Below are 22,667 nucleotides of genomic sequence, written 5' to 3'. Positions count from 1 at the left end.
TTAAATTAAGAACTTCTGGAGGCAGGCATTTGGTGCACAAGTTAAGCCACTGCTTAGGCCACCTGCATCCTATTATTGAGTACCTGGGTTCAAGTCTCATCTCAGCTGCCAATTCCAGCTTCTTGCTAAAGTGCACCCTAGGAGGCAGCAGTGATGGCTCAAGTAGGGCTCATCACTGCCACCCATGTGGGAGACCTGGATTGAACTCTTGGCTCCCAGGGAGCATCTGGGGAGTGAACTTGTGGGTTTCTTTCCCCACAAATCCCCAACCTTTCTTTCACTCTCACTCTCACCTTCTCAAATAAAATAAAATTTTAATTAAGAACTTCTGTTCATAAAATATCTCATTAAGAGAGTAAAAGGCCAACTCATAAAATTTAAGAAGATATTCTCAATATATGTATCTGACAAAGGACACGTATGCAGGATACACATGCAGAACTCTGTATAAATCAGTAAGAATGAAAGAATGCAGTAGAAAGCATGGCAAACAATTTGAACAGAAACTTCACGAAAGAAGATATCCAACATGGCCAATAGAATATAAAAACACCTTCATTAGTCATAAAGGAAACTAAAATTAAAACCACAATGACAGGGCCGGCGCCGCGGCTCAATAGGCTAATCCTCCGCCTAGCGGCGCCGGCACACCGGGTTCTAGTCCCGGTCGGGGCGCCGGATTCTGTCCCGGTTGCCCCTCTTCCAGGCCAGCCCTCTGCTGTGGCCAGGGAGTGCAGTGGAGGATGGCCTAGGTGCTTGGGCCCTGCACCCCATGGGAGACCAGGAAAAGCACCTGGCTCCTGGCTCCTGCCATCGGATCAACGCGGTGCGCCGGCTGCAGCGCGCCGGCCGCGGCGGCCATTGGAGGGTGAACCAACGGCAAAGGAAGACCTTTCTCTCTGTCTCTCTCTCTCACTGTCCACTCTGCCTGTCAAAAAAAAAAAAAAAAAAAAAAAAAAAAAAAAAAAAAAAAAAAACCACAATGACATACCATTGCACACCCACCATAATAGCCAAAATTTAAAACATGAAAAATGCCAAAAGTTTGAAAGGATGTGGAACAACCACAACTCTTAAATGTTGTTGATAGAAGTATAAATTGCCACAACCTTTCTGGAAACTGTTTTGCAGCATTTATTAAAGCTAAATGTGTACACACCCTTTGACCCAGCAATTCTATTCCCATCAGAAATGTATACGTATTTTACTAAAAAAACATTTTCCAGGGGCAGGCATTTGGCACAGCAGTTAAGATACCACTTGAGACATGCACATCCTACATCAGTGTATCTGGGTTCTGGTCCTGCCTTAGCTACTGATCCAGCTTTCTGCTAATAATACCCTGGGAGGCAGGGTGCTGGCTCAAATACTTGGGGCCCTGTCACCTAAGTGAGATCCTGATTGAATTCTGGGTTCCTGGCTTCAAGCTGGCCCAGCAGCCCCAGCTCTTGTGGGCATTTGGGGAGTGAAATAGTGGAGAGAAGATCACTCTCTCTGCCATTCAAATAAAGTAAAAATAATTTTTTAAAGCTCCAGAATGTTTAGAGTAGTACTATTAAAAATAATAGTTGAAGCTGGAAACTGTCCAAATGTACATCAACAGTAGAATGAATAAACAAATTCTGAGACTGGCCTATAACAACATGTAAAAATATGGATAAATCTCGGACCACAATGTTAACTGAATAAACAGTTTATACTGTATGATTCCATGTCTATAAAACAAACAGAAGAAATTAATCCATGTGAATAGAAGTCAGGATAGCAACATTCTTGTTGAGAATAGTGAGAGCAAAGTAAGACTGGATTCCCACCGGGGGACTGGTAGTATTCTGTTCTTGACCTGAGTGCTGACTTCACATATACATATACATATACATTATACATTATACATTATACATTATACATTATACATTATACATTATATATTATACATATACATATACAGTAGGCAAGGAACAGAGTGACGCAAGAAAGGTACCCAGGGAGCAGAAGTGAAGGATGCTCTTATTCTTGGAACCTGTGAGCCTCCTTCAATGTGCTCCCTGGATACCATACTTGCCTTATCTTCATCTTGGACACAGTGTTCACCTTGTGAATATTTATTAAGCTATATCACTATGATACACATTTTTTGTATGTACATTATATTTGAATCAAAAAATGTTGAAGGGGTCAGGTCCAGATCACACCACAGATGAAAATAAAGTGTAAAATACCCAAATGTGAAAAGAAAAACTCTAAAAATTTTATATTTTAAAACATAGGAGGCCGGCGCCGTGGCTGAACAGGCTAATCCTCCGCCTTTCGGCGCCGGCACACCGGGTTCTAGTCCCGGTCGGGGCGCCGGATTCTGTCCCGGTTGCCCCTCTTCCAGGCCAGCTCTCTGCTGTGGCCCGGGAGTGCAGTGGAGGATGGCCCAAGTGCTTGGGCCCTGCACCCCATGGGAGACCAGGAGAAGCACCTGGCTCCTGCCATCAGATCAGCGCGGTGCACCGGCCGTGGCAGCCATTGGAGGGTGAACCAACAGCAAAGGAAGACCTTTCTCTCTGTCTCTCTCTCTCACTGTCCACTCTGCCTGTAAAAAAAAAAAAAAAACCATAGGAGAATATTACCAATGAGTCAAGTGAAAAAGGACTTAAGGATACCCTAAACCTAAAGCATATCTTAAAAGAATTAATCAATCTACATTAAAATGAAGAAATTCTCATTAAAGATATCTTAAAGAAAGTGAAAAGATAAGCTAAAAATCTGAAAGAAAAATATATGAAAAAGAATGATTATTAAGAACTTTTTAAAAAGATTTATTTATTTGAAAGGCAGAGTGGGGGGGGGGGGTGGAGATCTTACATCTCCAAATATCCATAACAGCCAGAGCTGGGCCAGGCTGAAGTGAGGAGCCCAGATCTCCAACCAGGTCTCCTACACGGGTGGCAGGAACCCAAGCACTGGGGCCATCATTCACTACCTCTCAGGTGTATAAGCAGGAAGATGGATCAGAAACATGGAGTACCCAGGACTTGAACCAGGCACTCCCAGCATGCAGGCATCCCCAGTGGAAGCTTAACATGTTGCATCCCAATGCCTGCTTCCAGAATGTTTTGAAAACTAGATGAAAGACTTAAAAAGCTTCTTTATAAATAAGAAAATCCAAACAGCCAATGAAACAATGTTCAAAATCACTAAAGAAAATATGCTCAAAGTCACTAACAGAGAAATTCAAATTAAAATAATGAGGTGTTACCACTTCATACAGAGCAGACTAGCAGAGAACATGAACTCTGACAATATTAAATGCCAGCAAAACTATAAGGCAACAAACATTATTGCTGGTACAGCCAATGAAACAATGTTCAAAATCACTAAAGAAAATATGCTCAAAGTCACTAACAGAGAAATTCAAATTAAAATAATGAGGTGTTACCACTTCATACAGAGCAGACTAGCAGAGAACATGAACTCTGACAATATTAAATGCCAGCAAAACTATAAGGCAACAAACATTATTGCTGGTAATGTATAAATTGGTGCAACCTTTTTGGAAAATGGTATTTTATTATCTTAAAACTCTTTGGTATATTTCCTAGGGACACTCTTTTACATGTATACCAGGAGGTATATACATTAAAGTTTAAAATGATTAAAAGGAAAAAAATGTCAGGGCCGCTATTATGGTATAGCAGGTAAAGCTGCCGCCTGAGATGCTGGCATCCCACATGGGCGCTGTTTTTTTCCCCCCAAAGAAACCTTTTATTTAAGGAATACAGACTTCATACATTTCTTAAGTACAACTTTAGGAATACAGTGATTCTTCCCACCATACCCACCCTCCCACCCTTCCTTCTCCTCCCTCTCCCATTCCTAGTCTCATTCTCCACTAAGATCCATTTTCAATTAACTTCATACACAGAAGACCAACTCTATATTAAGTAAAGAGTTCAATAATTTGCACACACACACACACACACACAAAACCCCACAAAACTGTTCCTCAACAATCGAGACAAGGGCTGTTCAAAGTCACTGCATCTCAAAGTTACTTTCACTTTTTTTTGAGAAATTTAATTAACTTTAAAGAAGCAATGGACGCTGGTTTGAGTCCCAGCTGTTCCACTTCCAATTCAGCTCCCTGCTAACTAGCCTAGGAGTGTCCACTGAAGCAACCAGGACTTTAACGGGGCCCATATGGGATGCTGACATTGCAGGCGGAGGCTTATGCCACAGCACTGCCCCATCTAGTCTAAAAATATTCCTGAAAAGATTTTACAGCATCACTCCTCACTAAAGAGTCAGAAAGCTTTTGTCTCAGAACATTTCTAATACAATGTTGGCACACAGAAAACACTACTATCAAGACCATGGCCAGTAGATGGTGCAGATTTTACCTAGAGCACAATAGGCGCCTACCACGTCTCCAAGTCCATCTGGAATAGGAAGGCAAGGTAGTCGGAGTCCTGCACATCTGGCCCCGGCTTCGATCTTACCCACTCCTTTGGCTTCCCCAGGATCTAGCCCCAGGGCTTCTCTCTCTACAGAGTCAAGGGCTGACTATCATTTTGTTTGACCGTGACTTGAGATAATCCACAAACTTCTTCTCCTGATCCTTCCACACAGTTACTCTAGCAATCAAGGGCTGGTTTAAGTTTCCAGGAAGTATGAACAAACACGCAGAATGTTTTAGAATGATTTTTCAGTCCTAAAAATGCTACTAATAAATGTAAGGTAGAAAAGCACAATTTTTCTAAATTTATAGGAACCTTTAATATAAATATGTTGGAAGATCCCTTTTTTCTCCTAGTCATGCACAATTTCATCTAGCAACACACATTCCCTTCTTGTAGACTGTACTGTATGGACTAAAAACTCCTTGACACAGGGGCTAGTTTTATTTCAGTTTGTGTACCTGACACGCTCCCATGCACACTGTTACTGTGACATGACTCTTGTAGGAAGCGAAAAATGTCAATTGCATTTAATTCAATTGAATTTAAAGCCTCCCCTTACTTGACTGCTGCATGCCTCTTCTTCCTCATCGCAGTCCAGACCCTGATGGACAATCTCAGTCGTGTTGTTCTTGTAGAAGAGATTGTTATCCAACGCAGACACTCTGGTGGCTTCAGTTGTCACTTTTACTTTCATACTGTGAAAGCCGGTGGAGGCCAACCCCACCTGAACGCTGGCAGGTTCCCCCTCAAACAGCAAATAGTGTGAGTTCACTCCTTCTTTAAAACCCGGGGGTTGGTAATCATGTGGGGTCACTGCAAAATAAAAAGGGGAAAAACCATGAAAAGGATTTTCAATAAAATTAGTCGGATTAATCCTTCATGTATAGCAACAGACATTGTCTAGTTGCTTATACAAATGCTCTGTTGATATAGAAAAAGTCAGTTCAGCACTTAGGAAGGAGCTGGCTAGAGAGCTCACCCACCTGCGTTATAGTAGTGGAGTCTCATAGAAAGTATCACGTTGTTAGGAAGGGGCCCCAGGTCCTGCATCAGCATGTACAACTTACGGAGCAGGAGAATGCTGACTTTCTTCGCATTTTCATTCTTTGTCTTACTTTCAAAGCTTGAATTACTGCTATAACCACAGGAAAAAAAATACACTTTTCAATCACATACAATCTATTGACAATCTATTCCAAAAAAGAATAAAATGGCCATAAGATCAACTAAATAGACACTAAACAGCAGCGTATTTTTGGAACTATATTTACAAATAATCACATCTTAACAGTGAGAACAACAGACTTGGCATTCGGCGACCTGGCTTTCAGTAGGGGCTCTGCTGCTAACCAGTGAATGACCTCCGTCAAGCCATTCAGACACACTCCAGTCAGTTAGCTCTTGGTGAGATAATCTCACGGACACTCCCACAGCTTTCCAAGTACAGAATCAGTCGCCAACTCTGGGCTTATCGACTACCTCAAAAGCATTCTCTCCTCACCCTTGCACGCATTATCACTGTGGCTACCTAACTGTTCTTGTTCACACTGCAGAACATTCTACATACCTCTGCCAAATCATATTCCTAACAGGAAAATCTGCTCATGTCACCGTCTTGCTTAAAATTCCTCTATTACATTCATCACTTTCCAGTCAAACAGAAGAGTGATATGTGTCCAATACCTTTCCTAACCGGCCAGATCATCAGTCCACCCTCATCTGCAGCTACTACCCAGTCACCTCTTACCCATGTCTATCTGCATATGCTCTCCACCTTGCTTATTTTGTGCTTTTATTCTTCTCTTTATGACTCTCCCAAATCATCCTTTAATACCTAGTTCAAGTGCCACTTCTTCCAGGAAGTCTTCCCTGATAATCCCCATACTTTACCCCATCAGGATAACTGTCTGTCCCCCTTGAGCCTGTGAGTAGATTTCTATTTCATATCCACAGTATTGACTTTGGTGTACAGCTACTCAATAAATATTTTATGGAATTAATGAATAAATGAGCAAACTGTACCAAATGACTTTTTTTTAATTAATCTCCAAAGTTTTCTTGCCCAGTTTCACATTTGAGCAGTTTCCAGGAAACACTATGACTGCCATATGTTTGCATAGTGCTTTCCACAGAGTGAGTGTTCAATACTGAAAAATCCCAAGTAATTGCGCTTTTGGGTTTTTATCTAACATATCATGGGAGGAAATATGAATTCATAAAGTGAGTGAGTTAAGTACCTCCTTTTACAATCTTAAACCACTTAAGGTTTTGTCTACCATGATTTAACCAATTTGAACACAGGTAAACAGAGAGAGTCTAGAGCCTTGTAGCTTCTGGGACTCTAGGATACATCGGTACACACACTCAGGATCCTCACTTAGTCAAAGGCCTCTGGTTCCTAGGAAATCAGTAATAGGCATTACCTTCCTGCTTCCTCTGTATCAAAGATTTGGGTATTTCTGTTTTATGGCTTACCTCCTGGGACATGTGCCTTCAAAACAAAAAATAATCTGGCTGCCAGTAGTAATTTTAGTTGAGTTTTGAAAAGTAAAATGTTAACTGATTTATGTAACAAATATGCATGGAAAGAGCTGTATAATCCGTAAAGCACTATAAAAATGTTAGCTCATGATAGTTAATATTTTAATTCTTATTTCTGTAATTGATTTCTCCTCACATACCAGTGCTATCTGTAAGTTTTACAAATGAGAAGATAATTAAGGAAGTGAATCTTGGAGGGCAATGTTCAAACTCAGGGTTAATGACAAACCAACTAATAGTAGGAAAGAATGAGAAGTAAGCCACATTTCTCTCCAGAGTCATTCCATCTCCCTTACCTAGAGCCCTCCTCTACCCAGGGCTTTTCACTATCATCCGTACTTTCCACTTCTATTCCATCTCATCAACAATACCCAGCTCTGTATGCCTCCTGACTAATCTGAATGCAAAAGCTACTGGAAGTAGAATAAATTCTGCTCCTCAACAAAATAGCTGTATCTGTAACAGGGAACCTACTTAAGCAAATGTCCTTGCTTTTGGTATTTAATCCATTAGGATAACTAAAACCTAGAATTTTAGTGAAAAACACAGTGGTTTCCAGTCTTTTCCATATAGGGACACAATAGAAATTGATAAGTATATGAAACTGTGGGAGAATCAGATGAGAACATTTGTAAATGCAGGCAAACAGTCCAGGGTTTTATCTACCCTAGGCCTATCCTAATTATATTTCGGGTAGAGAGGATCAATTAGTATCTAGGCATATCAATCAAGAAATTCTGGATTAATGGCTACAATTAACATTGGGTTACAATTTCTACTACTGTACTACCTACCACTGCTTCTATTCTCACAAGTTTAATCCATGAATTTCGGTAATCTAAACAGTCATAGCCTCTTTTTGTAACAGTAGTTTTTTTTGTATAGTTTTGAGGGAAATTACCAAAGATGTTTATGGCCTTTTCTCTGGCTTCAGAATTTTATGTTTACTTCAATCCTGTATATTTCTCATGTTCATTAAACAATTAGATTTTACCTGTCAAAATCCATAGTAACTCCTTTTTTCGTGTATTTGAATTTGAACTGGTATATCTCAATCACCTTCTAGAAAAACCAAAGGACACAGAGAAACAAATTAATTTCAAAAAGAAATCTAGAATCTTATCTGATAATAAATAAGAAGCATTTTTGTTGTATACCTACTCTATTTCCTATATACTTGCTTGACATCATTGCATTATTCACAAATAATATTTCCAGATACAAAGATAACTTTATTTTTCTCCTCCTTGCTAAAAATGCATGAGATGGCAAATATTACAGTACCATCTTAAAGATATAAAAACTAAGGCTCACAGTCAAGTAGCTAAATGACAATGGAAACAGCTGCAAACCCACTTGTTCATGTTACAAATATTTCACTGAATGTCTACTTTGTACCAGGCCCTGAAATCACCATGATAGATGAGACAGAAAAGATTGTTTTCTGGAATATATAGTTTGGCCAGGAAACAGTTAATAAGTAAGCAAATAAAATAATTTCAGGTGGTTCTGTGAACATTAAGAAGCAGATGTTGCAACAGAGAGCACATGAAGGGGAGAAGTGCTTTTCTGACATGGATGGGCCCAGAGAGGCCTCTCCAAAGAGATAATGCTTGAATTGAGCCTCAAGCGGGACCAGTCATGTGCAAACTTTGGGGTAGGGTACCCCAGGCAAAGGGAACAGAAACACAAAGGGTCTAAAGTGGGAAGGGATGCTTCTTTCAGGATCACAGAGGAGATCAAGTGTCTGGAGATGAGAGAGCAAGGGGAGAATGTAGATGAGATTATAGAGGGGGTTGTAGGGCCTTGTCTTGCCATGGTAAGGCAAACAAGGGATTTGGTAAGGGATTTGGATTTTCTACATCAAGGCTATCTGAAGGGTTTTAAGTAGGGGACTGAGTTATATATATATTTTTAAGATCACCATAGCTAGTTTAAAAGCACAGAGAGGGACATGGGCATTTGGTGTAGGGATTAAGCTATAGGTTAAGATGCCTCACCCCACATCAGAGTACCTGACTTCAATCCCTGGCTCTGGTTCCTGCTTCCCTGCTAATGTGCCTGGGTATTAGGAGCAGATGACCTATGTCCTTGGGCCCCTGCACCACGTGGGAGACCTGCTAGGAGCCAGGAGCAGGGTGCAGGGGCCCAAGGACTTGGGCCATCCTCTACTGCTTTCCCAGGCCATAGGAAAGTGCTAGATGGGAAGTGGTGCAGCCAGAACTGGAACCGGCATCCATTTGGGATGCTACCTCAAGGAACTGGGTCCCTGTAACTCATATGGGAGACCTGGACTGATTCCCAATTCCTGGCACTGGCTCTGGCTGTTGCAGGCATTTGGGGGAGTAAATCAGCAGACAGGAATTCACTCTCACTTCTTTGTTTCTCAAAGAAACAAAAATTTAAGAGAGAAAGAAGTGGGATCCATGAGAAAAAAAAATGATACTGTGCACTGATTCGCAGAAGATGAGAATAGAAACAGGAAAATTAGAAAAGGAAGCAGGATTTATGACATTAAGTCATATGTTTTCAATTCTGCACTAAAAACTAGAAACAACTGCTATCTGCTCTCCTCACTATTAAGAAAGCTAGAAAGGAAGAGAAACAAATTTCCTCATGAAAGATTTCCTCCATTTAAAATAATACCATCATTTAGTGGCTGAAGGAAACGTTTGGCCTAGATATGTTCTCAGTTTGTCCACGGCGCAGGAGAAGGTGCTGAAGATGGGTCAAGGGTATGAGTCAGAAAACACACACACAAAATGCTTCTTATTCATCTGCTTCAGTCCTTGGATCCTTAACAATGTGTGTTCCTGTTACTTTACTCAAAGATTTGGTCTCCCAACTCTGCTAATTTTTTTTTTAAAGATAAGAATTAGTACATTTTATTTATTGATTTATCTTCATTTGAAAGGCAGACAGAGTAAGAGGGAGAGAGAGAATGAGAGAGATCTTGTATATTCCATTTCACTCCCCCAAATGCCTGCAACAGCCAGGGCTAGGCCAGGCTGGAGCTTGAAGCCAGAAATTCAACTTGATTCTCACACATGGGCGAGAGGGATGTAAGTACTCGAGCCATCATCTGCTGCCTCCCAGTGTGTGCAATAACAGCAATCTGGACCCAGAAGTGGGACTAGGGCTCAAAGCCAGGCACCCCAACAGATGACGCAGGTGTCCCAAAAGAGCACTTTAACTGCTGCACCAAATGCCCATTCCTCTGCTAATCTTAAACCTTAACTTACATCTCTATCACAAGTGATCAGGTCCTGGGAAAATGGTCTCATTCAACTTAAATGCTAAGGGGAGTAATTTGTATTAGAGTTAACTCAAAAAGATAAGTATTTTTGGGGCCAGCGCTGTGGCATAACGGGTAAAGCCGCCGCCTGCAGTGCCGGCATCCCCTATGGGTACCACTTCGAGTCCCAGCTGCTCCACTTCTGATCCCGCTCTCTGCTGTGGCCTGGAAAAGCAGTAGAAGATGGCCCAAGTCCTTGGGCCCCTGCACCCAAGTGGGAGACCCAGAAGAAGCTCCTGGCTCCTGGCTTCAGATTGGCCCAGCTTTGGCCATTGTGGCCATCTGGGGAATGAACCAGCAGATGGAAGACCTCTCTCTCTCTCTCTGCCTCTCCTGTTCTGAGTAACTCTTTTAAGTAAATAAATAAATCTTTTTAAAAAAGTATTTTTATAGCAAGAAGCCTATTTGAGAAATAAAAGTTCAGAAGGTTGTTTTGTGAATACAGTAGGAGAGATGGGTGAGGTGAGAGGGGTCTACTGGTCCTTAATAGTCACAGGCTCACTCTCTTGCCCAATTCTGGGCATCATCGCCCTGTCAAGCAAACAATGCTTATTCTTCCTGTCTGCCTATGTTTCTCAGTCAATGCTAACTGGTTTTTTTTTTTTTTTTTTTTTTTTTTTTTTTTTATGTTTTAAGTTGTATCAAGAGCATATCCTGTAGTAGTTGGAAATTGTACTTACATTTTATTAGCTGCTCCCTGAAGCAACTAATAAAAGTTAAGTCTGTAATTGTTTTATAGAAGATGGTAATCCTTAACAACTTCAATCTGAAGGTATATTACAGCAGGCACGGTCCCTTCCTTAGGCCTCATAGGATGTTCTCCTGCTTCAGACTACTGTGTTACCCAACAAAGATGAGCCTTTAAGCTGCTCACCAGTGGTTTCTGTTCATCACAGTGAATTTATTCACACAGACAACGCTACAGCTAAATAGGCAGCCTTCCCTTCTTTCTCCAATCCACTGGCAAACTGCAAATCCATCTGATAGTCATTTTCTATGATACAGTTAAAAAATGTTTTGAAAACGCAAATTAGACCATGTCACTCTTTTGCTTAAACCTTTGCTTAAATCCTTCCTCTACCCCAAATGACTTTACACAGCCCTTAAAATAAAATCTAAAAGTTATCTTGGCCCCAAAGCCCTATGTATCTGACTCCTATCTACCTCTCTTACCTAGCTCCTGCCACTTTCCCTCCCACTCACTAAGTGCCAGACTCATGGCACCTTCTCTGTCCACAACACGCAAAGTTCCTTACTGCCTTAGGGCTCTTCTGCAGCTATACGCTGGGACATGCTGTTTCCAGTTGATGGTAATATTTGAGCACGCCTAATGCTTTACATCACTCCTCTGTACCCAACATTCTGAAGTAGGTATTATTATTATTGAGGAAGTGAGAAAGTGGTAGAGCCAGGATTCCCCTGCAGTGCCTATAGCGTTAACTACTGTGTCATTCTACCTATCACCTACCACTGCTTTTCACAGCCCTGCACAGCATGACTCCTTCCGGTTATTGGGTCTTAGTTCAAATAGTGGCCCCACTGGGAGGCTTCTGTGAACTGCCCAATGTAATACAGCCATCCAATTCCTCCTTCTCCATTCCTATCCCAGTCTCTAGCATACTGTCTTTTTATTTCCTTCACAAATTATGACTATCTGAAACATTTTTTTGCCAATTTTTGTTTATTTATTGTCTATCCCAATAAGAATATATGCTTCTAGAAAGCAAGGACCTTGTCTATTCCATTCACTCTGTGTTTTTATACCTTGTACAGCGCTAAGCACAATAAAGAAATCCAATTGATATAATACTCAGCCAGGATAGAATTCACCTTAATCAGGATTTCACCCTACAGGGATTTTTTTTTAAAGCCTCTAAAAGTGGGGCTGGAGCCGCGGCTCACTAGGCTAATCCTCTGCCTGTGGCACCGGCACCCCGGGTTCTAGTCCCGGCCAGGGTGCCAGATTCTGTCCCAGTTGCTCCTCTTCCAGTCCACCTCTCTGCTGTGGCTGGGGAAGGCAGTGGAGGATGGCCCAAGTCCTTGGGCCCTGCACCCACATGGGAGACCAGGAGAAGCATCTGGCTCCTGGCTTCGAATCAGCACAGTGTGCCGGCCCCAGCGGCCATTGAGGGGTGAACCAACGGAAAAGACCTTTCTCTGTGTCTCTCTCTCTCACTGTCCACTCTGCCTGTCAAAAAAAAAAAAAAAAAAAGCCTCTAAAAGGAGCCAGTACTGTGGCGTAGTGAGTAAAGCCGCCGCCAGTAGTGCCGGCATCCATGTGGGCACCAGTTTGAGTCCCGGCTGCTCCGCTTCTGATCCAGCTCTCTGCCAATGTGTCTGGGAAAGCAGGAGCAGATGATCCATGTCCTTGGGTCCCTGCACCATGTGGGAGACCTGCTAGCAGCCAGGGGCAGGGTGCAGGAGCCCAAGGACTTGGGCCATCCTCTACTGCTTTCCCAGGCTATCAGCAGGGAGCGGGATCAGAAGTAGAGCAGCTGGGACTTGAACTGGCACCCATTTGTGATGCCAGCGCCGTAGGCAGAGGCTTAACTTCCTGCGCCACAGCGCTGGCCAGCTTCCACATCTTCTTAATGGCCGCTGCACATTACTCAGTGTGTACCTGTAGGAAAGCTGCATTATTGCTCTTCACTACTTGAGAAGTTCTACTTTGAAAAAGAACTATTTTGTCAGTTCGTCTTTTTCAAGAAACGGAGCAACCAGAACAAAATTCTAAGTGCCGAAGCTGCACACGTGGTGCAATGCCTAAAACTGCTGGCCTTCTGTGCTAGAGAATGAACTTGTCTGATTTAAGGCAGGGGTTCTCAACTTTTGTGCCATGACATGCTCTTCACAAGAGGGCTGCAAATTTTAAGCCATATGTAAAGTGTATTTTTGCTTCAGGTAAATATTAACATTGTTATTGTTTTGCAACTTTGTTTAGGGAAGGATATACTTCTAGGGATATGACTCAAGTGTTTGGCACAATGTCAGATAAATGCCAAGGACTATGTTTATGTGAGAATGTTGTTTTGTGAGTACACAAGAGAATGAGATCAGGGAGGTAAACAGTTGTACCCGTGACTTGATCTAAGCAGGAACCATAAAACACTATAACTTTCATGCTTTAAGGATCTCTGAACATTGCTATACCATAGTAGTAGTTATACTATAATTATTGTTTGCTATTATTTTGAGTCTTTTAATATAATCAAACATGCCATCAAATTTTTAGTAATCAAATGTGCGCCATGATCACAGAGTTAAAGGAACTACTTACAGGGAAAAATCTGTTCTTGGTCATAAATGATAGCTCAGGAGTTATACACGGTATCATTTCCCAACTTAATTATTACATACACCTGTATCAAAATTAGTTAACAGTGTTCTTTCCATTCTAAGATTTTTCTGTAGTTAAGTCCAATTTTCTCTGCATTTCACTATCCTAAAAACCACTGGTTCTTGCAGGTGCAAGAAAACATGAAACACTGCACTAAGAAAATGACTAATTTATTAACAATTTGTCAAGAAGTTATAGTTGGAAAAATTCCCCAAAAACCTATAGGGAGAAAAAAAAAGCACTTTGAAACTAATCAAGAGACAAAATAAAAAGAGGCAGATAAGAGTTCAGGCACTAAGGAATTGTTACCCATCTAAACGCAATAGTTTTCTCTCCCTTGCTTAAGTGGGTATTTGTAATCATACAAAGAAAGGATATTAAGGGCTAAAACCGCAATTTAACCTTGCACCAGGTAGGTTAAATCCACAGACTTGAAAAAGAAAAACTGAAAAAGGAAGAAAACTGGAAGGCAAAGAAAACAGGAAGAATAGAGGCTTCCCTCTCCATTCCTGTGCATAGCCACAGAAGCCACACAAAGTGGCACAAGTAACTGTCCTGTGTCCAGGACTGATATTCACTCTAGGACACAGAAAACATGACAAGACTTTTGTCCTTTAGAATTCACAGTCTGGTTGGAGAGATAAAGCATTTATTTTGCATGAACCAACTGAGAATGTTAAACTATGGGGTTCCACTAGAAAACAAATTTAGAGAAGGAAGAAGTCTGTGCAGGCAGAGTAGCCAGAGAGGCTTTTGTTAAAGAATTGAACAACAGCTGGTCTTGAGGAATCATAGGATTCCCTAAGCAGAGGAAAGAAATCCAAAGAGAAGCAAGGAAATAAAGCTCTAAAAATCTACAAAAACGTCAAAGAGCAAAGAACTGGCAAAAAAAATGTTTAAGGGGCCAGCATTGTGGCACAGCAGGTTAAGCTACCATTTGTGATACCAGATTCTAGTCCCAACTGTTCGGTTTCCAATTCAGCTCTCTGCTGATACACCTAGGAAAGCAGCAGACAATGGCCCAAGTACTTGGGCCCCTGCACCCATGTGGGACATGCAGGTGGAGTTCCAAGATCCTGATTTCAGCCTAGCCCAGTCCCTGCAGTTGTGGCCCACTTGGATAGTGAACCAACAGATGGAAAATACCTCCCTCTCTTTCTTTTTGCCTCTGTCTCTGCCTTTCAAATAAATAAATACATACATCTTTTAAAAAGTGTTTAGAATTAGGTCACATCTCAGGCCGATGTGTGGCACAGCAGGTTAAAGCCACAGCCTGCTGCGTGGTTGCAGTCCCAGTTGCTCTACTTCAAATCCAGCTCCCTGCTCATGACCTGGGAAAGCAGTAGAAGATGGCCCAAGTGCTTGGGCCCCTGCATCCACATGGGAGACCTGGAAGAAGCTCCTGGTTCCTGGCCCAGGCCTGGTCCAACCCAGGCCATTGTAGCTATCTGGGGATTGAACCAGCAGATGAGAGAGCTCTCTCTCTGTCTCTCCTCTCTCTAACTCAGCCTTTCAAATAAATCTTTAAGGGGAAAAAAAATTAAGACATATCTTATTTAGTTTCTGGAAGACAACAAACAGAAACAATTCAAAATCAATTAAAATAAATAAAATGTGTTTTCTATATATTTATACATAAAGGATCTCTTCATATAAACATGTTAGGGAATAAGTTCAGTTCTAATCAGTACCTTTTTTTTCTTCTAATACTTCTAGATAAATATTGAAAATCTGATGACAAAGAATTGATGACATTTATAGCAAAATTCTCAAAGAATTCATGATGAGTTAATTCTATTTGTGGTAGTCTAGTACATTAGCTATAGCCTCACCACAGTTAAACGTATTTAAATATAATATACATACACAATTCAACTATGTGTGTATTTTCTTACCTCAGGTTCCCTGGGATTTGTGTAAAGCTGTTTAGCAGAAAACAGACAGCATTTAATTTCTGAAACTTACTGATTACTTTTCATGGAATACATTTTCTATATAAAGAACTGAATTTATGCTCCATCGGTTGAGTATTGACATATATTTAAATTGGAGATAAGCTCATATTTCACAAGCATGGAGGAATCTTCAGGATTCTGTGGGGACAGGCATTTGGCTTAGCAGTTAAGAGACCGGTTGAGAGATGCATGCCCCATATTGGAGTCCCTGAGTTCAACTCCCAGCTCCAGCTCCCAAGTGTAGCCTCCTATCAGTGCACTGGGTTCCTCACTCACAGCTTCAGGCCTTGCCTAGCATTCACTACTGTGGGTATTTGGGAAGTGAGCCAGCACTGTCTGTCTCTTTGCCTTTCAAATAAATTTTTAAGAAGAATATTCTATGAACAATAAATATAAGGACATTCTATATAAGGTATTTATAATTCCTGTGACTGAGTTATAAATCAATTCTAAGTAATTTTCTATGGTTTAAATTTTTTGTTGGAAACAGAGATATTGGTATCACAGAGGGATTCACAATGATGATCATGATGCAGTCAAAAGAGTGCGTCGTCACTTACATGGCGTGATTCAGGGAAGCAGTATCTATAACTAAACACCCAATGATACAACATCCACTCGATTTTTATACCATATATAGCAACTTCCACAAATAAGAGAAAATGTCATATATTTCTTTCTGGGTTTGGCTTATTTAGCATAAGGATCTGTAGTTCCATAAAGGATTTAAATTTTTTAATAAATCATATATCTAGGCCAGTGCTGTGGCTCATTAGGCTAATCCTCCGCCTGTGGTGCCGGCACCCCAGGTTCTAGTCCTGGTTGGGGCATCAGGTACTAGTCCCAGTTGCTCCTCTTCCAATCCAGCTCTCTGCTGTGGCCCAGGAGGGCAGTGGAGGATGGCCCAGGTGCTTGGGCCCCTGTACCCACATGGGAGACCGGGAAGAAGCACCCGGCTCCTGGCTTCGGTTCGGCACAATGCCAGCTGTGGTGGCCATTAGGGGAGTGAACCAACAGAAGGAAGACCTTTTTCTCTCTCTCTCTCGCATTGTCTATAATTCTCTCTCTGTCTCTCTCTCTTACTGTCTAACTCTGTCAAAAAATAAATAAACAGGGCCGGCGCCGTGGCTCAATAGGCTAATCCTCCACCTTGCGGCGCCGGCACACCGGGTTCTAGTCCCGGTTGGGGCGCCGGATTCTGTCCCGGTTGCCCCTCTTCCAGGCCAGCTCTCTGCTATGGCCAGGGAGTGCAGTGGAGGATGGCCCAGGTGCTTGGGCCCTGCACCCCATGGGAGACCAGGAAAAAGCACCTGGATCCTGGCTCCTGCCATCGGATCAGCGCGGTGCGCCGGCTGCAGCGGCGGCCATTGGAGGGTGAACCAACGGCAAAGGAAGACCTTTCTCTCTCTGTCTCTCTCTCTCACTGTCCACTCTGCCTGTCAAAAAAAAAAAATAATAAAAAAAATAAATAAATAAATAAATAAATAAACAAATCATATATCTAAGAGTCTCAATGGTATGCTCTATTTTTAACTATGTCTACCATGTCATACTCAGGCATACAAAACTTTAACAATGTCTTCAAGCTTCAGAAACCTTTGTATCTGTAAAGTAACATCAAAATGAAATTCTAGGAACCAACAGATGAAGGAGATAGAATATCCTACGTTTTTCCATGTACTGTAATACAAGGATTCTTCAAAAAGTTCGTGGAGGGGATGGTGTTATGCACAGCAGGTAAAGCTGCTGCCTGCAGTGCTAGCATCCAATATGGTCACCAGCTCGAGTCCTGGCTACTCCACTTCCATCCAGCTCTCTGCTATGTCCTGGGAAAGCAGCAAAAGATGGACCAGGTCCTTGGGGCCCTGCACCTGTGTGGAGACCCAGAAGAAGCTCCTGGCTCCTGGCTTCGGATTGGCCCCACTCTGGCCATTGCAGCCATTTGGGGAGTGAACCAGAAGATGAAAGACCTCTCTCCCAGTGCCGCGGTTCACTAGGCTAATCCTCCGTTCTAGTCCCGGTCGGGGTGCCGGATTCTGTCCCGGTTGCTCCTCTTCCTGTCCAGTTCTCTGATCTGGCCAGGGAGTGCAGTGGAGGATGGCCCAGGTCCTTGAGCCCTGCACCCACATGGGAGACCAGGAGGAAGCACCTGGCTCCTGCCTTCGGATCAGCGTGGTGCGCCAGCCACGGTGGCCATTGGAGGGTGAACCAACGGTAAAGGAAGACCTTTCTCTCTGTCTCTCTCTCTCACTGTCCACTCTGCCTGTCAAAAAACAAAAACAAAAACAAAAAAAACCTCTCTCTCTCTCTCTGCCTCTCTGTAACTCTGCCTTTCAAATAAATCTTGTTTAAAAAAAGTTTGTGGAATATAGAATTAAGAGAAACTTGTCTTGGTATAAAATATTTCTGAAATTATGCATAGTTTCATAATATACACTTCCATGAACTTTTGAGGTCCTTTTGCATGCCAAAGATATATAAACTGTTTGTAATCTATTATAAAAGTTCTTGATAGTTACTATTTTTTCAAATTATAAAATGTCATAAGACAGATTAAAGAGAGCCAGGGAGAAAGGAGATAAAAATGTCTTAATGTTTCATTTGTCAAAAGACAATAAAGTAGAGAAAGCTTTGGTCTTCAATGTGTACTTACCGTAAGTATTGCCATCTGTAGCTACAAGAGAAAAAAAACTATTGTTATTATATACTTGTACCTATAATTATTATGTTCAATAGAGGCTAGTTAAAATATAATTTCACAGAGGCTCCAAAGATTTGGGTAGAAAATAATATTATTTAGAAGGTCAGAAAACTTATTACTAACTATTATTCATGCAAATGCATGCCTATTACAAATATAGGGCTCTATTGGAAGGGAGAGGGATACAAGAAAAGAAGACAACAACCCCTACTTTCAAAAATTATATTTTTACGGGGCAAGCATTGTTGCGAAGCAGGTAAAGCTGCCACCTGCAGTGTTGGTATCCCATATGGGCACCGGTTTGAGACCTGGCTGCTCCACTTCTGATCCAGCACTCTGCTATGGCTTGGGAAAGCGGCAGAAAATGGCCCAAGTTCTTGAACCCCTGTATCAGTGTGGGAGACCTGGAAGAAGCTCCTGGCTCCTGGCTTTAGATCAGCGCAACTCCAGCTGTTGCAGCCAATTGGGGAGTGAACCAGCAGATGGAAAACCTCTTTCTCTGTCTCTCCTTCTCTCTCTGTATAAATCTGACTTTCAAATACATAAATAAATATTTTTAAAAATTATATTTTTATTTTAGAAAGCAAAAAACTCACAAAATAATTCATTGCTACTAGAAATTAAATATGCCACAAGTATCTGAAAGAAGCAATTCCTTTTTTTTTTTTAAAGATTTATTTATTTATTTATTTGAAAGTCAGAGTTACACACAGAGAAGGAGAGGCAGAGAGAGAGGTCTTCCATCTGCTGGTTCATTCTCCAATTGGCCGCAACAGCTGGAGCTGCAACGATCCAAAGCCAGGAGCCAGGAGCTTCTTCTGGGTCTCCCATGTGTGTGCCAAGTCCCAAGCACTTGGGCCATCTTCTGTTTTTTCCAGGCCATAAGCAGAGAGCTGGATAGGAACAGGAGCAGCCAGAACTCGAACTGATAGCCATATGGGATGCCAATGCCACAGGCGGAGGCTTAGCCTACTGCACCACAGCGCCAGCCCCAAGAAGCAACTCTGGAAATTAATCTACTATAGTAAAAATCTGAAAGTCTAATGTCTATAAAAGTCTTGTCCTCCATATAAAAAGTACTGTGAAAAGGTTCTCTCTTTTTGAAAGAGTAATAGAATATACAGATATCTATTCAAGGCTATGATAATTTTTTTTTTAAACTAGAAGATAAATCAGAAAATTCTGGACTGATTTCCTATCGAAGGACTAAAACCTCAGTGCCATCATGTGGTTATTTTGGTTACTGCATATAACTGATTTTAAGATAGTAAGTTATTTAGCTAACAGTTCATTCATTTATTCAGAAATAGACATGGCCAGGTTGGTGTTGTGGTGGAGGAGATAAAGCTGTCACCTTCGACACCAGCATCCCGCATTGGCACGGTTCATGTCCTGGCTACACCACATCCGATCCAGCTCCCTGCTAATGGACTGAGAAAAGCAATGGAACATGCCCCAGTGCTTGAGTCCCTACAGCCATGTAGGAGAAACTCCTGTCTCCTGGCTTCAACCTGACCTAGCCCCAGCTATTGTGGCCATCTGAGTACTGAATTAGCAGTGGAAGACCTCTCTCTCCCCTTTCTGACTTTAACACACACACACACACACACACACACAACAGACATGGCCCTTGATATAAGTGGACATGCAGACTAGCTGAACAGTAAGCAAAAACACAGCAGCAATATCTACATCTCTACATCACAATTGTGTTAGTGGTCATGAAGAAGCACTATGGGGTGCTAACAAGAACACACTAAGCACAGGACAATCTAGGCTGGGAAAGGGGGAGTGTCAGAAAAAGCTTTCATGGAGAAGTAAATATGTAAGCTGAGACCTGAAAGATAACTTGGATTTAGCCAGGATAAGTGAATGTGGTAGGGGAGAGAACCTTCCAGGCAAAAGGAAAAATATATATAAAAGTAAAAGTAGCATGGTTCTAGAATCCTCATGTAGCTTGAACATGGGAATGAGCATGACCGTGGAAGGGAGACAGGGTGTCTTGCAGATAATGAGAAGGACCCTAGGCCAGCGCCGTGGCTCACTTGGCTAATCCTCCGCCTGCAGCGCCGGCACCCCAGGTTCTAGTCCTAGTTGGGGCGCCGGGTAGTAGTCCCGGTTGCTCCTCTTCCAATCCAGCTCTCTGCTGTGGCCCAGGAAGACAGTGGAGGATGGCCAAGTGCTTGGGCCCTGCACCCGCATGGGAAACCAGGAGGAAGCACCTCCCGGGCCACAGCAGAGAGTTGTGGAACCAGAACCTGGCACCCATATAGGATGCCGGCGCCGCAGGCAGAGGATTAACCAAGTGAGCCACAGCGCCAGCGCCAGAAAAACATTTTTATGATCACTCTATATTAAAACTTGAAGTTACTGAAATTAATTTTAAAGCATTTTTCCTATTAGCAATGAGATCAACCGAGAAAAGTCATAAGATACTAACTGAAAACAATAAAAATACTATTTACTTTGAAGCCTAAGTCATCGATAAGGTTCTGTTTTTTGATATGCCCAAAAAGTTAATTGAATTTTTGTTTTATATTTATCCAGCAAAATAAATTAATCATGCAAGTTAATATTCTTTGTACATTACACTGATATTTTAGCACATGTAATACTGCAGTTATTTCAGAACTGACTATATTAGACTGCAACTATTCCCTGGGAAGAAAAATCACTTCTTACTTTCATTTTTACCTCATCTAGTGCCTAGGCACGATGTGTGGCACAAATTAAACAGCCAGTGTATAAATAAATGAAAGCACAGTCAACATTTACAGTTTTTATTATGTGTCAGGCATTCTAAACATTTTCGATCCAAATGTGGTTCTTTAAGTAAGGTCCTCAGACCAATGGTCAGAAAATCACCCAGAATTTATCTGAAATACAAATTCTCACATCATAAATTTTGAAGTGGGGCTTGGAAATCTGTGTTTTAACAATTCTTCAGGTGAAGGAGAGGTTAGGGGTTAAAGGTTAAGGGGAGGATACTGGGGACACACACATGGAAACTCAGAAAAGCAGTTATTGGTTTTGTTTTTGATTACTTGTTTGAATATTTTAACAGATACAGCTGGGCCAGTATCATATCATCAGGCCTGCATATGAGTATCTCCAACCTTCTGCTAAGGTCTAGAGGCCCTTTCCCACATCTCTTTTATCTGTGTATCCCTCAGTCTCCCAGGTAAGTGTGAATAAATCCTAAGTAGTGAATCTTCAGTGGAAACAGAAATGTATGAATGCACTGAATATTCCAATGCAAGGCTTACTCACCTAAAACTTCTTAAAAGAATAGGAACCATGAAGCAGTAAAAAGCAGACAGGCAAGGTAGGGGTAGGGGGAAACGGGAGTAGAAATTTCATTTATATACATCCTATTTCTTCACCTAGAACCAGGTCTCCATTTTCGACACTCTTCACAGCTGTCTAAGGCAGCAAGAAAGAACAGATATGCTTGAAACTGAAGCTCTATTTCTGAAACATTCAAGGTACAATTCTATCTATTTTGAGGGAACAGCTTATAAACACAAACCAAAACATAAACACAGTTACCAAAATAACTAAGATGGAATAAAAACTAAGTATTCAAGTCAATCTTTTCCTCTCCTATCTGCAAACTGAACTGCCACTGTTTCATACACATTCAATGTGCTAAAGGCCAGATTCTCGTCTCCTCTGTCCCACATCCTGTGGATCTCTTCCAGTGACTGCAGAGGACATTCTGTGGTCAGAAAGATGTGAGTACATAAAGCAGAAAAACAAAAGGTTCATTTCAAACTGATGTAAAGGAGATATCAATGAAACAATAAAGATATAAAATGAAAGGAGACTGGTTCATGAATGCAACTGTTAAGTACTAGCACACTGTTAAACACAACAAAATAAAATTCTAAACTTTCTTTAAGGGACAAAAGATGAGTCTTTAATCTTGGTGTAAATTTTAAAACATTCTTACGTATCTCTTTTCCAAAGCATCAAAACAACCTTGAATCCTGTCAAGAAATAAATGTTTGATGTCAACTTGGACCACACATAAAACCAAAAGAAAATTCAAGTACAGAATTCATTTACCTTTTTTGCCTTAAGTACATTAAATTAATAAGCATTTTATCTCTCCCATTTAGTCACTTTTAAAAATTACCAGCATCTGGGGGCCAGCTGTCGCACAGCAGGTTAAAGCCCTGGTCTGCAACAGCAGCATCCCATATGAGTGCCAGTTCAAGTCCTGGCTGCTCCCCTTCTGATCCAGCTCCCAGCTAATGCGCCTGGGAAAGCAGTGGAGGATGGCCAAAGTCCTTCAGGCCCTGAACCCTTGTGAGAGGCCAGGAAGAAGCTCCTGGCTTCAGATCAGCTCAGCTCTAGCGGTTGCAGCCATTTGGGGAGTGAACCAGTGGAT

At 41.7% G+C, this 22,667-nt stretch overlaps 1 protein-coding gene across 4 annotated transcripts in view; it reads right to left on the bottom strand.

The window, feature by feature from the left end:
• Window positions 1-22,667, bottom strand: part of HORMAD2 (HORMA domain containing 2) — an 85,478-nt gene that overhangs the window by 44,169 nt on the left and 18,642 nt on the right. The window contains exons 5-10 of one of the 4 annotated variants that reach the window (XM_002721183.5): window positions 22,227-22,263; window positions 18,227-18,247; window positions 15,514-15,540; window positions 7,981-8,048; window positions 5,429-5,580; window positions 5,005-5,258 (exon numbers count right to left, since the gene is read on the bottom strand). In XM_002721183.5, coding sequence (XP_002721229.1) covers window positions 5,005-5,258; window positions 5,429-5,580; window positions 7,981-8,048; window positions 15,514-15,540; window positions 18,227-18,247; window positions 22,227-22,263 — 559 coding nt within the window. The remainder of the gene's footprint in view (window positions 1-5,004; window positions 5,259-5,428; window positions 5,581-7,980; window positions 8,049-15,513; window positions 15,541-18,226; window positions 18,248-22,226; window positions 22,264-22,667) is intronic. The other 3 variants (XM_008274703.4, XM_089323374.1, XM_089323375.1) reach the window with 3 other exon arrangements.

This window comes from Oryctolagus cuniculus, chromosome 21, assembly GCF_051225735.1.
Source record: "Oryctolagus cuniculus isolate XC-2025 breed Fujian yellow rabbit chromosome 21, ASM5122573v1, whole genome shotgun sequence".
Taxonomy (NCBI): domain Eukaryota; kingdom Metazoa; phylum Chordata; class Mammalia; order Lagomorpha; family Leporidae; genus Oryctolagus; species Oryctolagus cuniculus.
Note: the sequence above shows the minus strand (reverse complement) of the source record. Positions and strands in the feature narration are given on the sequence as shown.